The sequence below is a fragment of the Bos mutus genome, chromosome 5, assembly GCF_027580195.1.
Source record: "Bos mutus isolate GX-2022 chromosome 5, NWIPB_WYAK_1.1, whole genome shotgun sequence".
Lineage (NCBI taxonomy): Eukaryota > Metazoa > Chordata > Mammalia > Artiodactyla > Bovidae > Bos > Bos mutus.
The window spans coordinates 71,231,357-71,244,017 of NC_091621.1; the positions used below are offsets into that span (position 1 = coordinate 71,231,357).

Below are 12,661 nucleotides of genomic sequence, written 5' to 3' on the forward strand. Positions count from 1 at the left end.
CATCACCAACTCCCGGAGTTTACTCAAACTCATGTCCATAGAGTTGGTGAAGCCATCCAACCATTTCTCATCCTCTGTCTTCCCCTTCTCCTCCTGCCTTCAATCTTTCCCAGCATAAGGGTCTTTTCTAATGAGTCGGTTCTTCACATCAGGTGGCCAAATTACTGGAGTTTCAGCTTCAGCATCAGTCCTTCCAATGAATATTCAGGACTGATTTCCTTTAGGATGGACTAGTTGGATCTCCTTGCAGTCCAAGGGACTCTCAAGAGTCTTCTCCAACACCACAGTTCAAAAGCATCAATTCTTTGGCACTCAGCTTTATAGTCCAGCTCTCGAATTCATACATGACTACTGGAAAAACTATAGGTTTGTCTAGACAGACCTTTGTTGGCAAAGTAATGTTTCTGCTTTTTAATATGCTATCTAGGTTGGTCATAGCTTTTCTTCCAAGGAGCAAACATCTTTTAATCTCATGGCTGCAGTCACCATCTGCAGTGATTTTGGAGCCCAAAAAATAAAGTCTCTCACTGTTTTCCATTGTTTCCCCATCTATTTGGCATGAAGTGATGGGACCGGATGCCATGATCTTAGATTTTGAACGTTGAGTTTTAAGCCAACTTTTTCACTCTCCTCTTTCACTTTCATCAAGAGGCTCTTTAGTTCTTCCTCGCTTTCTGCCATAGGGTGGTTGCAGATGACTCTGCATATCTGAGGTTATTGATATATCTTCTGGCAATCTTGATTTCATCTTGTGCTTCATCCAGCATTTCTCATGATGTACTCTGCATATAAATAAGCATGGTGACAATACACAGCCTTGATATACTTCTTTCCCTATTTGGAACCAGTCTGTTGTTCCATGTCCAGTTCTAACTGTTGCTTCTTGACCTGCTTACAGACTTCTCAGGAGGCAGGTAAGGGGGTCTGGTAATCCCATCTCTTTAAGAATTTTCCACAGTTTATTGTGATCCACACAGTCAAGGGCTTTGGCATAGTCAATAAAGCAGAAATAGATGTTTTTCTGAAACTCTCTTGCTTTTTTGATGATCCAGCAGATGTTGGCAATTTGATCTCTAGTTCCTCTGCCTTTTCTAAATCCAGCTTGAACATCTGGAAGTTCACAGTTCATGTACTATTGAAGCCTGGCTTGCAAAATTTTGAGCATTACTTTGCTAGTGTGTGAGATGAGTGCAATTGTGCAGTAGTTTGAACATTCTTTGGCATTGCCTTTCTTTGGGATTGGATGAAAACTGACCTTTTCCAGTCTTTTGGCCACTGCTGAGTTTTCCAAATTTGCTGGCATATTGAGTGCAGCACCTTCACAGCATCATCTTTTAGGATTTGAAAATAGCTGAACTGGAATTCCATCACCTCCACTAGCTTTGTTTGTAGTGATGCTTCCTAAGGCCCACTTGACTTCGCATTCCAGGATGTCTGTCTCTAGGTAAGTGATCACCTAGATGGTCTCTTAAATGTTAAGAAAAACTTTAGGAAAGAAAAGGTTTATGTCCTGCAGTTAAAACATTACATACTGCCATCATTCATCAAAATGACATTGAAATCCAGTTTCAGGATGGAAAAATTTAAACTCTTTTTAACTGCCTCACACACATAAAAAAATCTATTACTAAGTTTTTTTTTTTTTTTTTTAAACCTATAGTTAATATATGGTCTTTTCAATCATAGAATGGAATTTAATATTTACAAATCTTAGTCATCTGAGCAACAGAAGCATTTTCTAGGACAGTTGTGCTCAAACCCTTGTGTACTTGTTAAAATGTAGATTCCCAGGCCCCACTCCAGAGGGTCTAACTCTTGAGGCAGGTGAGAGCCTGGACTCTGAATTTTTTTACAGTCATCTCCAGGTGACTCTTATGCCCTCAGAGAGACTTGCACTGAAAAACTGTTTGACCAGGAAAGAAAAACAGGCAGGAAGAACTGTGTGGTTACCCTGTTTTTGCATGCCAAATGATCTCTGCCAGTTCCTGGATGAGAATAGAATCACATTTTGCAGGCTATTTTATAGCTTGGCCTCCTTCCTCTTTATCTAAGTCTCATGTCTGCTGACTGCAAATTTACTACTTTTGAACTTGTTCCTAGAAATGATCATAAGCAAAATATTTGCCTTCTTATGGCAGATACACGTACAAAGGCCCAACAGTATATGCATACATTGAAAAGGAACTCTTAGAGGAAGACCCAAAGAGAGAAATACTGCTCTATGATGGGGAAAGTTCTGGGAGGCGGTACTCACAGAGATCGGAGGCTGAACAACTGCTGGAAAGTGTCAGCTTGAATTTCATAGATTTCATTATGTCGCAGGTCTCTGAAATGACAGGTTCCAGAGATTGACTTCAGAGTCATCGGTTTCAAAGATAAGTCTTCAGAGAAATTTTACAAGTGATTACCTTCCCTCAATCAAGGAACACGTGAACTACGACTGCCAAGTGACACTGAAAAAAATTTCTTTTTGTTTTAAAAAGAACGGGACAATTTATACACTTAAATAAGTATTGCCTCTCTTTCAAACAAATACTTATTATTCCTTTGGGTGAGCATGCTCAGTTGCTTAAGTCATGTCTGACTCTGTGAGACTCTAGACTGCAGCCCACCAGGCTCCTCTGTCCATGGAATTCTCCAGGCAAGAATACTGGAGTGGCTTGCCATGATCAAACCCGAGTGTCCTGTATTGCAGGTGGATTCTTTACTACTGAGCCTAGAGCTACATTCCCAATGCAGCATCATTCAAACAATTTGAGGATGCCTTTCCAGGCTCTGCCTTCTGAGCCTTTCTTATATGCTTTGAGGGTCTTCAGGAGGGTCAAATGTTTATCTTCCAAAGATGGCTTTTTCCCCTCCCTTAATTGCCCAAAGGCATTCAGAGAAAAATTAAGTGGCAAAGGGTAGATGGTTAATATTGTTCTGATCAAAACCAAAGCATGACTCAAAAAGGCTGATGTCTAATGCAGGAGGCAATTTTAAGAGAGGAATTCTAAAATATTTTATGCAGAAGTAGCATCCGTAGCACCTGAAATAAGACAAATATGGAATCTCCTCTGAAGGTGATTATCGTGAAGCAAACATACAAATAAACTCAAGTTTCTCAGTTTTCAAAATTAATGCCATACATATGAGTTTCACTTGTGTTCAGGAAAAAAAAGATATTAATGCCACTCATTGAAGGTATAAGTTTAGAAAAAATCCAGAGCTTAAACAAACCCAGTTCATTACTATACCAGGTTAGAGAGAAAAAACTATAATAAATGCTTTACTTATAGTGTAATGTATGGTAAAATAATATTATCTATGTTTCCCAACTTTACAGCCATCCTATGCAGTCATGTGTGTAAGAAGGACAAGCTTCACGTGTCTCCCCAGTGAACCACAGGGTAAGCAAACCAACGACCCCTGGAAATGTGAGTTTTGGCTCTTGGTTTTCACTTGGTGACTTAGAGACTCTTACAGACATACATTTTCTGAAGCTTTTGGCAGACTGAAAAACTGGGTAAATCTTCTAGCAGGTTGTAAGAAAGGTCTCTGAAAAACAGAAGGTACAAAAGAGAAAAATCTGTTACATATTAGTCGTCAGGAAATATGCTTTTCTCTCCCTTTCCCTTCACGATGATCCAGCTCCCAAAGGCAGACTGAACGTTTCCCCAGCCCTGACATGGAGCAGGTAGTCATAGGCATTATTGGATTAAGCAGGAGATTCAGATGTCAACTGAAATGTAACTGTTATACTTGTTTAATTGATTTAAATAATTTACTTAATGAATTTATTTATATTTTGTTAGTGATGATCTACAATGTTCTAGCTATTATCTTACAGAAACGAGTACAAATTAAGTTAAATAATTGTGCCTCTGTTTCTAAGAGCTGCTATATCTCTACAGCTAAGAGAATGACTGTTGGTTCTTTTCTAATCAACGGAAAAAAAAAAATCCCATCAACAATTCAAAACACAGCACTAACTTTGAAATCAATCATTACAAGGGGTGGGGGGGTGGGAAATCTAAGAAAGTCTTCAGCCAAAACTCAACAAATTACAGAATAACAAAAACATCTGGACATATTTATAGTATAATATAGCTAATCTAAAACAAGCCATGGTAATTTGCAGAAAGCTTAAAAAAAGAAAGCTAGTAGATAAAGTAACAGATAGATATTAAAAAAATCTTGTCTCATGTTTTAAAAGTTATCTGCTAATCAGCTAACTTATTTTCATGCCTGATTCTAAATCTTAAAACAAGATCACCACTTATGCAACTTAAAAAATCCATAGTGTTTTCTGAGAGTATTTTAAATTATTTTATTCTTGTAATTGATTACTTTATCTTATATTTATTGAATACATGGAATTTAAATAGAAGTACAGTTCAACTTACTACGCATGAATAATTCAGATAAAGCTGTGTGGAAACACAAATTTGTAGTTTACACTAGAAATTTAAAAGACCAAACCAGTGAAAAAAATACTCTGCATCTATACACAAATAACACTTGATTAACAATGCCGTGTGTATTTTTGAAAAGTAGTGAATGTGATAAAGTGGACACATATAAAAGCTGATAATAATTTGGTTTGCTCACCTCCACAGACTGCAAGGGGGCCAAGCCTTCCTGTGTAACTCTCAGGAGAGGCATATGAAACCTTCTTCTACATAAAAACACAGTGTCACCTCCTACCTACCTTCTACCTAATGATTTTCATGGCTAACATTGATCAAGCACTTCTTATATATAGACACCATGTCTACAGCTTGGCCTGAATTATTTTGTTTAATCCTAGTGGTCACCTTATGAGGGAAATATTGTGTTGATTCCCATACAAAGCAAAATGACTTGACTAAGATCACCAGCTACTCAGTGGGGAAAGCCACGCATAGCCAAGTTATTCCCATGGACGAGAAGTAACCTGGAGGCAAAATCACTCATGTACAGTGACACTGCCTCATCTAGCAGGTACTCAGTGGATGATCCAGCCACAGGAAGGGAGCACTCAGACCTGTACTTCCAGAACGTAAAGCAGACTGGAGTAAAGGTCAAGACCTGTGGTTGTGCTCTCAACTTTAATTCTACTTGGTTGATGTGCTGAATGCAGCATTAATGTCTTTTTCAATTCTCTCCTTAAATGAAAAGATATGGGTTGTTATAAAGAACAAATTAATACTATAGATTGACATATTTTGAAAACAGTAAGATAGGGACTTCCTTGGTTGTTCAGTGGTTAAGACGCCACACTTCCAATAAAGGGGGCTTGAGTTCTATCCTCGGCCAGGAAATCCCACATGCCACATGGCCAAAAAAAGAAAAAATGAAAAGAGCAAACAAACAAAAAAACAAAAACCAAAATAACCCAAAAAACAAAAAAGAAAATAGCAAGATACTGCCATTCATACAACTGCATTCTTTCAGGCCTTTCAAGGTTTCCACTTAAGGAAAGAATAACGTTGTAAAGGAAGTGAGAAAGATGACGGTAAGTGCTAACACTTGGGCAAGCTGGGGAAGTGCTAACACATGGGCACGCTGACACTTACACCAGGTGCTGGTATAAGTGTTTGACTTGTAGTAACTTACTGAATCCTCATGATGATCCCCTGAAGGAAGTAGACTTTATAGATCTTTTATAGATTGGGAAATGGAGCCCTGGAAGGAATAAATAATTCGCTCAAGATACTGTGATCGCAGTGACAGAGAGGCCAGATTTGAACCAGAAAAACAGACCTCGGAGCCTTTGTTCTTAACCAGCTTGCCAGTCAGCCTCAGTGCAGGCAGCTCTAGACTCAGGCGCTTTACCATTCTGCGTGATCTTGTGGAGACAGATGCAATTTAAATACTGCCTCCCCACTTATCAGTTATAATGGGTGAAATCCTGGTCCTGGTGCTCAGCCAGCTTCCTCAAAACTGAGTATGTGTCCAGCCTGTCTTAGGTATGGCGGGCAGAATTCCAAGATGGCTGCTGAGATTTCCATCTACTGGTGTCTAGACGCTTTTTCCCAGTTATTCAGTCCCTGAAGAAAGTTCCCATTCTTCCACTTAACATTGTAGAGCTGCGTGTTGTTTGCTACTGGACAAAGCTTGTACTAGAATCACAGCTGCCACAGAAGTCTCCTTTCTGGGAACAGAGCCCTGCAAGGGACCCAGGGTGCTTTCATGACATCCCCTCAATGCTGGAGGGGGTGTTAACAGGGCATGGAAGGAGGAGGCTGAAAAGTGGAAGGTCAAAACCAGGCTCTCCCAATTCCTATAAACTACGTTTTGTAAAATGTGGAAAGGGCAGAGAACAGAAGTCCCAAGGCAACAGAAATAACATACGCAAGTTGTTTACCTGTTAGATGAAACATTAGAACATGGCACCCGCAACGATACTGGAAGAATGTTTGGTTGCCTTTATCAAGGTTTGCGTGGGTCTGATAATTTTATTTTGGCATCCGTATTGGGTTTCTGACCCATGATTTTTTCTTTCTTGCTTTGCAGAGGATTTAGAGGGAGGTGGGAATGAAGTTATATTGGCTTGTTCATATCCATTTTCTGAAAGGAAACGTGTGCCAGTTGAAACGCTGATGGGAGACTGTTTGGGACTTGGAAACCAGGGGTCCACTGGCATTATTGTTGTTTATTTGCTAAGTTGTATCTGACACTTTGTGACCCCATGGACTGTAGCCCGCCAGACTCCTCTGTCCATGGGATTTCCCAGGCAAGAATACTGGAAAGGGTTGCCATTTCCTTCTCCAGGGGATCTTCCTGACACGGGGATCAAAGCTGCGTCTCCTGCATTGGCTTTTTTTTTAACCACTGAGCCACCTGGAACATTCCACTGCCATTATTACTAGGGTCATATCCAAGAGCCACTTCCCTGGACCAAGGAGGCCTGACCTCCTGAAGACCCTCAAGGAAAGAACTTTCTCCTCTTTAAAGGATTACTGAAATAATGCCTGTCATTTCAGCCCTGTTTACATAATATTATTGCCTTACTGATACGCACAGCACTTGGAGATTAGGTAACTGATCACAGACAGTTTGAGGAAGAGATGAGATCTGTGCTCCAGTTAAAGTCCTGTTGAAACACAAACCAGACATCATTCTTGTATTCAGACATCATACAGGGACATATTTTGATTCATTGATGTTAAGACTAGTCAGGCTTGAAGGGCAGTGGAGATTCTGGGCAAAGTCAAGAGGCTACTCAAGTACTTACAGACTCTCCAGGCTCGCAGTTCCAGTTAAATCAGGAAATTCAGTTATTTGTGAGGCGCCATTCAAAGTCCTAGAAGGACGAGTACCTGAGTATTACTGGGAGAAAATTCTAGGAAGGGGTCATTTTTATGGCCATTTCAAAACACTTGAAACGTTCATTTGGTCTTCACAGCAACCTTGCAAAGAGAAAATAATCAGTAAGAGAAATAAACACTTACAGTGTTCTCAGTTCAGGTAAATGTTGAAAAGCAGATCTCCCAACAAGCTGGATGGGGTTGTCATAGAAATGTCTGAAAAAATCCAAACACCAATGTCTTATCATAGAACTTGAATGACAAATGAATATTCCTTCCAAATTTCAACAAATAAAATTACATTATTTATGTAATTTTGATTATTTGACTTTAGGTAAACTTCAAAACTATTTCACTCACATTATGAGGCTTTTGGTAAGAAATCCATACTATTGAAAATTTCTGACAAGGCAGATTTGAATGTTAGCTACTGTGGAGAAAAGCAAGTGAACTGGCTGTTTTTTAGTCACTAAGTCGTGTCTGACTCTTTTGCCACCCCATGGACCATAGCCCACCAGTCACCACTGTCATGGGATTCCCTAGGCAAGAATATGGAGTGGGTTGCCATTCCTTCCTCCAGGGGGATCTTCCTGACCCAGGGAATGAACCCCGGTCTCCTACATTACAGGTGAAATCCTTACCAAGAGCCGCTTGGGAAGCCTGAACTCACTGTGTAACACTTAAGACTCTTCCTCTACCTCCAATATCTAGAATATCCATCGAGTGGCAAAATATTATTCAAGGTGCTGGCAGTTATATCATTAGCTAAGGAAGATGAAATTCTCTATATTTACATGAGGGTCAATATCCTCTGGTCAAATCTTACAGCATACATAAAGGATTCTTCAATTATATTTGAGAGGAAATTTGCTACTCTGGGTTTTGTAACATTAGATTTTTAAAATTTAATTATTGCTCTAAAAGTTAACACATTATTAGAACTGAAAAAATATTTTGTTTTATGGGTATTTTCAATGTAATGATATTTGAACTGCCTGGTAACTGGGAATTGAAGAGAACCTGGGGGGATGGTCAGGAGGGTTGGCTTGAGCCATGCAGAAAGCTGAGAATATCAGTGAAACAAGTAGGTGTCTAAGTTAAATAGACAACCCTGACTGTGTTTCATAGCAAGAGAATGACAACACGGATGCTGTGCTTCCAGGGGGATCACTCTGCTAGTGGTAGAGGCAGGGAGGTGAGTCTTAGACTGGTCAAAATCTAGAGGATTTAGAGGGGGGAAATGAAGTGGCAGAGGGGATAGAAAGAAGTTACGGATAGGATGGGGTCTACAGAGGTAGAAATTAGCCTGGGTAGCCAATGCAACAAGAAAAACAAAGAAATTGAGTCAGGGTGGGGAGCGTGGGTGGGAGTGGCAGTAGCAAGAGCTAGAAATAGAGGCAGAAGCAAGGAGAAAGGTGTTTCCTGGAGAAAACATTCATGGCCACCATGTAGCGGATAGGAGTGCTAATCAATATTGGGGGCTGTTAGTCCTCTTCATGGGTCATTACCATATCAAAAGAGTGATTAAGAAAACCAGTCCTGTGGCTTCAAGAAACAAAAGGGGCAAAGAAAGGCAATACAATCTGCCAACTTCCAGTATGTAAATAGTCTCTAATGAGAACTAATGTTTGTTGGCAATAAACTTTAACCCCCTTAGTTTGCCAACAGACTGTCAGAACATTTCAGAAATGATGAATGGTATGTTTTTTTCTCAGTTGTCAGGGCTAATTGGGATTCCAGCTCATTTGTGACAAATGCTACCCGGTTCCAGAAAGCCTCTCCGTCAAGTTGGCACAGGACAACGGATTATCTGCCAAGAAGTGCCCTTAAAGTCCTGTTCAGAAGTTATCCTTACTCCCCCTCCTCCATATTTCAGACCTCTCCCTCATGACCTCAGGCCAATACTATGCCCCAAACCTGCCAGTTGTCTTTGAATTAAGAGCCAGACTAATACTTACATATTTTCACCTTCCTATATATACCTACACATGATTAATTTTCTGTTTGTGCTAAATATGAAACACAAAATTAATCATATTTTGAAGCGGTAACTCTATCTTATGCCATTATGGCATATAAATCCTCACATACACATTTCTAGAACATAGGCATCTTTCTAGAATTACACCCTAGTTTGTATAAAAGCAACTCAGTGTTTGGACTTAAACATGAATGCGTATAGAGACTTAGTATAAAACGGTAGTTCCCTCATCTCCCCCTCCTTCTTGCAGTAAGGGACCTCCATTGTATGTAATAATATATATATCTACTTATATTTTAACTTATTGAGGTATAATTGACACACGCATGTATTATTGTGCATGCTCAGTTGTGTTTTACTCTTTGTGACCCCATAGACATTGCCATTTCCTTTTCCAGGGGGTGTTCCTGACCCAGAGATCTAACCTGTTCTCCTGCATCTCCTGTATTGGCAGGTAGATTTTTTTTTTTTCCCCACTGAGCCACCTGAGAAGCCCTAACTGAAGCATAAAATTGTATATTTAAAATTTACATGGTGGCGATTGGTTGAATGTATATATTGTGAGGGCTTCCCAGTTGGCACAGTGGTAAAGAATCTGCCTGCCAATGCAGGAGATGCAGGTTCAATCGCTGGATCAGGAAGACCCCCTGGAGTAGGAAATGGCAACCCACTCCAGTATTCTTGCCTGGAAAATTCCATGGGTAGAGGAGCCTGGTGGGCTACAGTCCAAGGGTCCCAAAGAGTCAGACACAACTGAGTACGCATACACACATACACTGTGAATGAATTCCCCCCATGTAGTTATTTATCACATACTTAGCTTTTTTGGTGAGAACATTTAATATAATAATCTATTTTTCTACTATACTTGGGTTCAAATTCTGAATGATCAGGTCACTTTGACATTGACATTTAAAAAATCAGTTTTACTACTTAGACAATAGAGATAAGCAAAAAAGCATTTCATAAGATGATTGTGAAGTGAGACGAAGCATTTGAAGATACCAAACATAAGGCAATGAACATTTTAGGTCCTAGAAGAAGAATCTTTAATATAACTTCAGCATTCAGCTAAAATCTAGCAAAACACCTCCACATATACTTCTCTGTATGGATTTTTACAGTGACTGAGACAAAACTTGGGCAAATAAGAACATTTATTGTATTATGCTTAAAAGTACAATGCATGCTATGTTGCTGGATAGAAAAATTGAAAAGAACTACAACCACTTACATTGTAATAAGAGAAGGGTTGCCTACAAAGGCCCTCTCCGGTATCGACTTGATATTGTTGCTATGAAATCCTCTAGAAAGAGAGGAAAAGACAGTTTATAGAAAATAACCTATGGGGTAAAATCATTTCATAGTCCCTTCCCCAAACCTGTGGCAATAATCAGCATTTTTAGTAACCAGAGGATAAGGTTAAATTCCTCCATGCATTTTGAAACTTTCACGCCCTCACTCCCTAGGAGAAAAGGAAATCACAAGCTGTCATCTTGAATGAGGAATAAGGAATCTGAAAATAATAACCGAGCTTTATGGAAACTTATAACCTAGTATTATAAAAAGAAACCATCCATCCATTACTATCCAACAGAGCATCATGGTCTAACGACTTGAGACAGAGGAAACCATCTTTGGAGAAAGGATTATGATCACTCCTCCTGACCCCATTTGCAGCCAGGAGAAGAGAAAATTGACTTAAGCTGCAGTTAAGTGGAGATTTAGATAATCTCCTTATGAGGACAAAATTTCCTGAGCTGAAGAAAGGTGCCCCAGCTCAGTGAGTCTGTAATAACAAATTGATTCTCATCTATCAGTGTGATGTCATCTGACCGGCAGACGGACAGAGTCAGTGGTCTTGGTCTACATGGGTCTGTGGCTGAAGGAGGTGAGTGGCAGTTTTGGGGCTGCCTCAGCCTGACAGTGGTGACTTCTTGGGTAAGCGCCACATGGGCATCCTGCAGCAGAACCCCACAGAGGCTTTTCTTATAAACAAGCCCTGCTGTCTGCCTCCTTTAGCTGTGTGTCTTATTTCTGTCTGCCAAGAGAAGAGACTCTGTGTTTATTTTTCTTTCCAAGTGTGAGAACATCACAAAGGTTATTCATGTATTTAGGTATTAAGAAAAGTAATTAAATTATAAATAAAAAAGATGATATATGCAACCTAATAGCTGAAAGTTAGCTTTATCATAGTAAAATGGTGGGGTTCTTTAAAAATTAAATAATATTTATGAAGCATTAAAGGAATATGGAATAATGTATAGGAAGGCATCTAACATTATACTAAGCCTGTACACTGTATTCATCTAGTCCTAGACTCATGCAACCTAGAGAAGTTTGTTGCTGGATATGCTCAGCAAATTAGTGAATTCCAATATAGTTCTCTACATACCTATAGAGCATATATAAATGTTGGAAAAATATGACTTAGGAAAAGAGAATGGCTTAGAGAAATACATACTTTTTTCCTAATAAACACAGAGAAATCCATCATAAATTTTAAAAGATTATCTGCTATTTTTGGTGATAGAATCAAATTAAAATACATTTTAGATGTAGTTAACCATCATTTATATGACCTTTCAAATTCTTCTTAGTCATATTATATACAGTAGTCAAACACATTTTAAAATACATTCACAAAGAATAGTTCTCCCACTAAATGTGTCCTACTTACAGTTCTTTAAGGTTGGACAGTGTCCTGACTGCAGTGGGGAATTCATCAAGATTATTATAATTTAAATCTCTGAAAATAAGTAAATAGCATGTTCAGGTTTTCATTTAAAAATTCATGTACATGACATTTACAAGGAAAGTTAACACGATCTTCCAATGGACCAGTATCACTGATAGCAATTCTTTCTCTTTAAGGAGAGAGACTTTGTTGGCTTGCTGAGCACCATCATTCTACAAGTATCTGCACTGAAATGATCATTAGACTGATTCTGAGAGATTTCAAAGAGTCAAGGCTCAATGGCCCTGGGCATTAAAAAAAGGGAAGGAGTTTGGGATGGGCATGTACACACTCTATATTTAAAATGGATGACCAACAAGGACCTACTGTGGATAGCACGTGGAACTCTGCTGAAGGTCGTGTGGCAGCCTGGATGGGAGGGGAGAGCTTGGGGGAGGATGGATACATGTACATGTGTGGCTGAGTCCCTTCTCTGTTCACCCAACTATCACAACATTGTTTGTTAATTGGCTATACCCTAATACAAAATAAGCACTTTTTTTTAAAGGACATGTACGGCATTGTGAATGTCCAAGTGTCTAGAGCGTGAGGCCAGGTGTTTATGGCTGGCTGATGCCGTTCTTCTCCTGAACCTGGCTCACCAAGCTGCCAACGAGTGTGTGCCCTGCTCGACCGCCTCTGCTTTCCTGGCCCCACCTCCACCCTCTGACT

General features: G+C 39.5%; 1 protein-coding gene across 1 annotated transcript in view; it reads right to left on the minus strand.

Annotated features, from left to right (window-relative positions):
* Positions 1 to 12,661, minus strand: part of LGR5 (leucine rich repeat containing G protein-coupled receptor 5) — a 128,286-nt gene that overhangs the window by 13,252 nt on the left and 102,373 nt on the right. Inside the window, exons 7-13 of the mRNA XM_005896791.2 lie at positions 11,933 to 12,001; positions 10,487 to 10,558; positions 7,416 to 7,487; positions 7,199 to 7,267; positions 6,986 to 7,057; positions 3,472 to 3,537; positions 2,255 to 2,326 (exon numbers count right to left, since the gene is read on the minus strand). Coding sequence (XP_005896853.1) covers positions 2,255 to 2,326; positions 3,472 to 3,537; positions 6,986 to 7,057; positions 7,199 to 7,267; positions 7,416 to 7,487; positions 10,487 to 10,558; positions 11,933 to 12,001 — 492 coding nt within the window. The remainder of the gene's footprint in view (positions 1 to 2,254; positions 2,327 to 3,471; positions 3,538 to 6,985; positions 7,058 to 7,198; positions 7,268 to 7,415; positions 7,488 to 10,486; positions 10,559 to 11,932; positions 12,002 to 12,661) is intronic.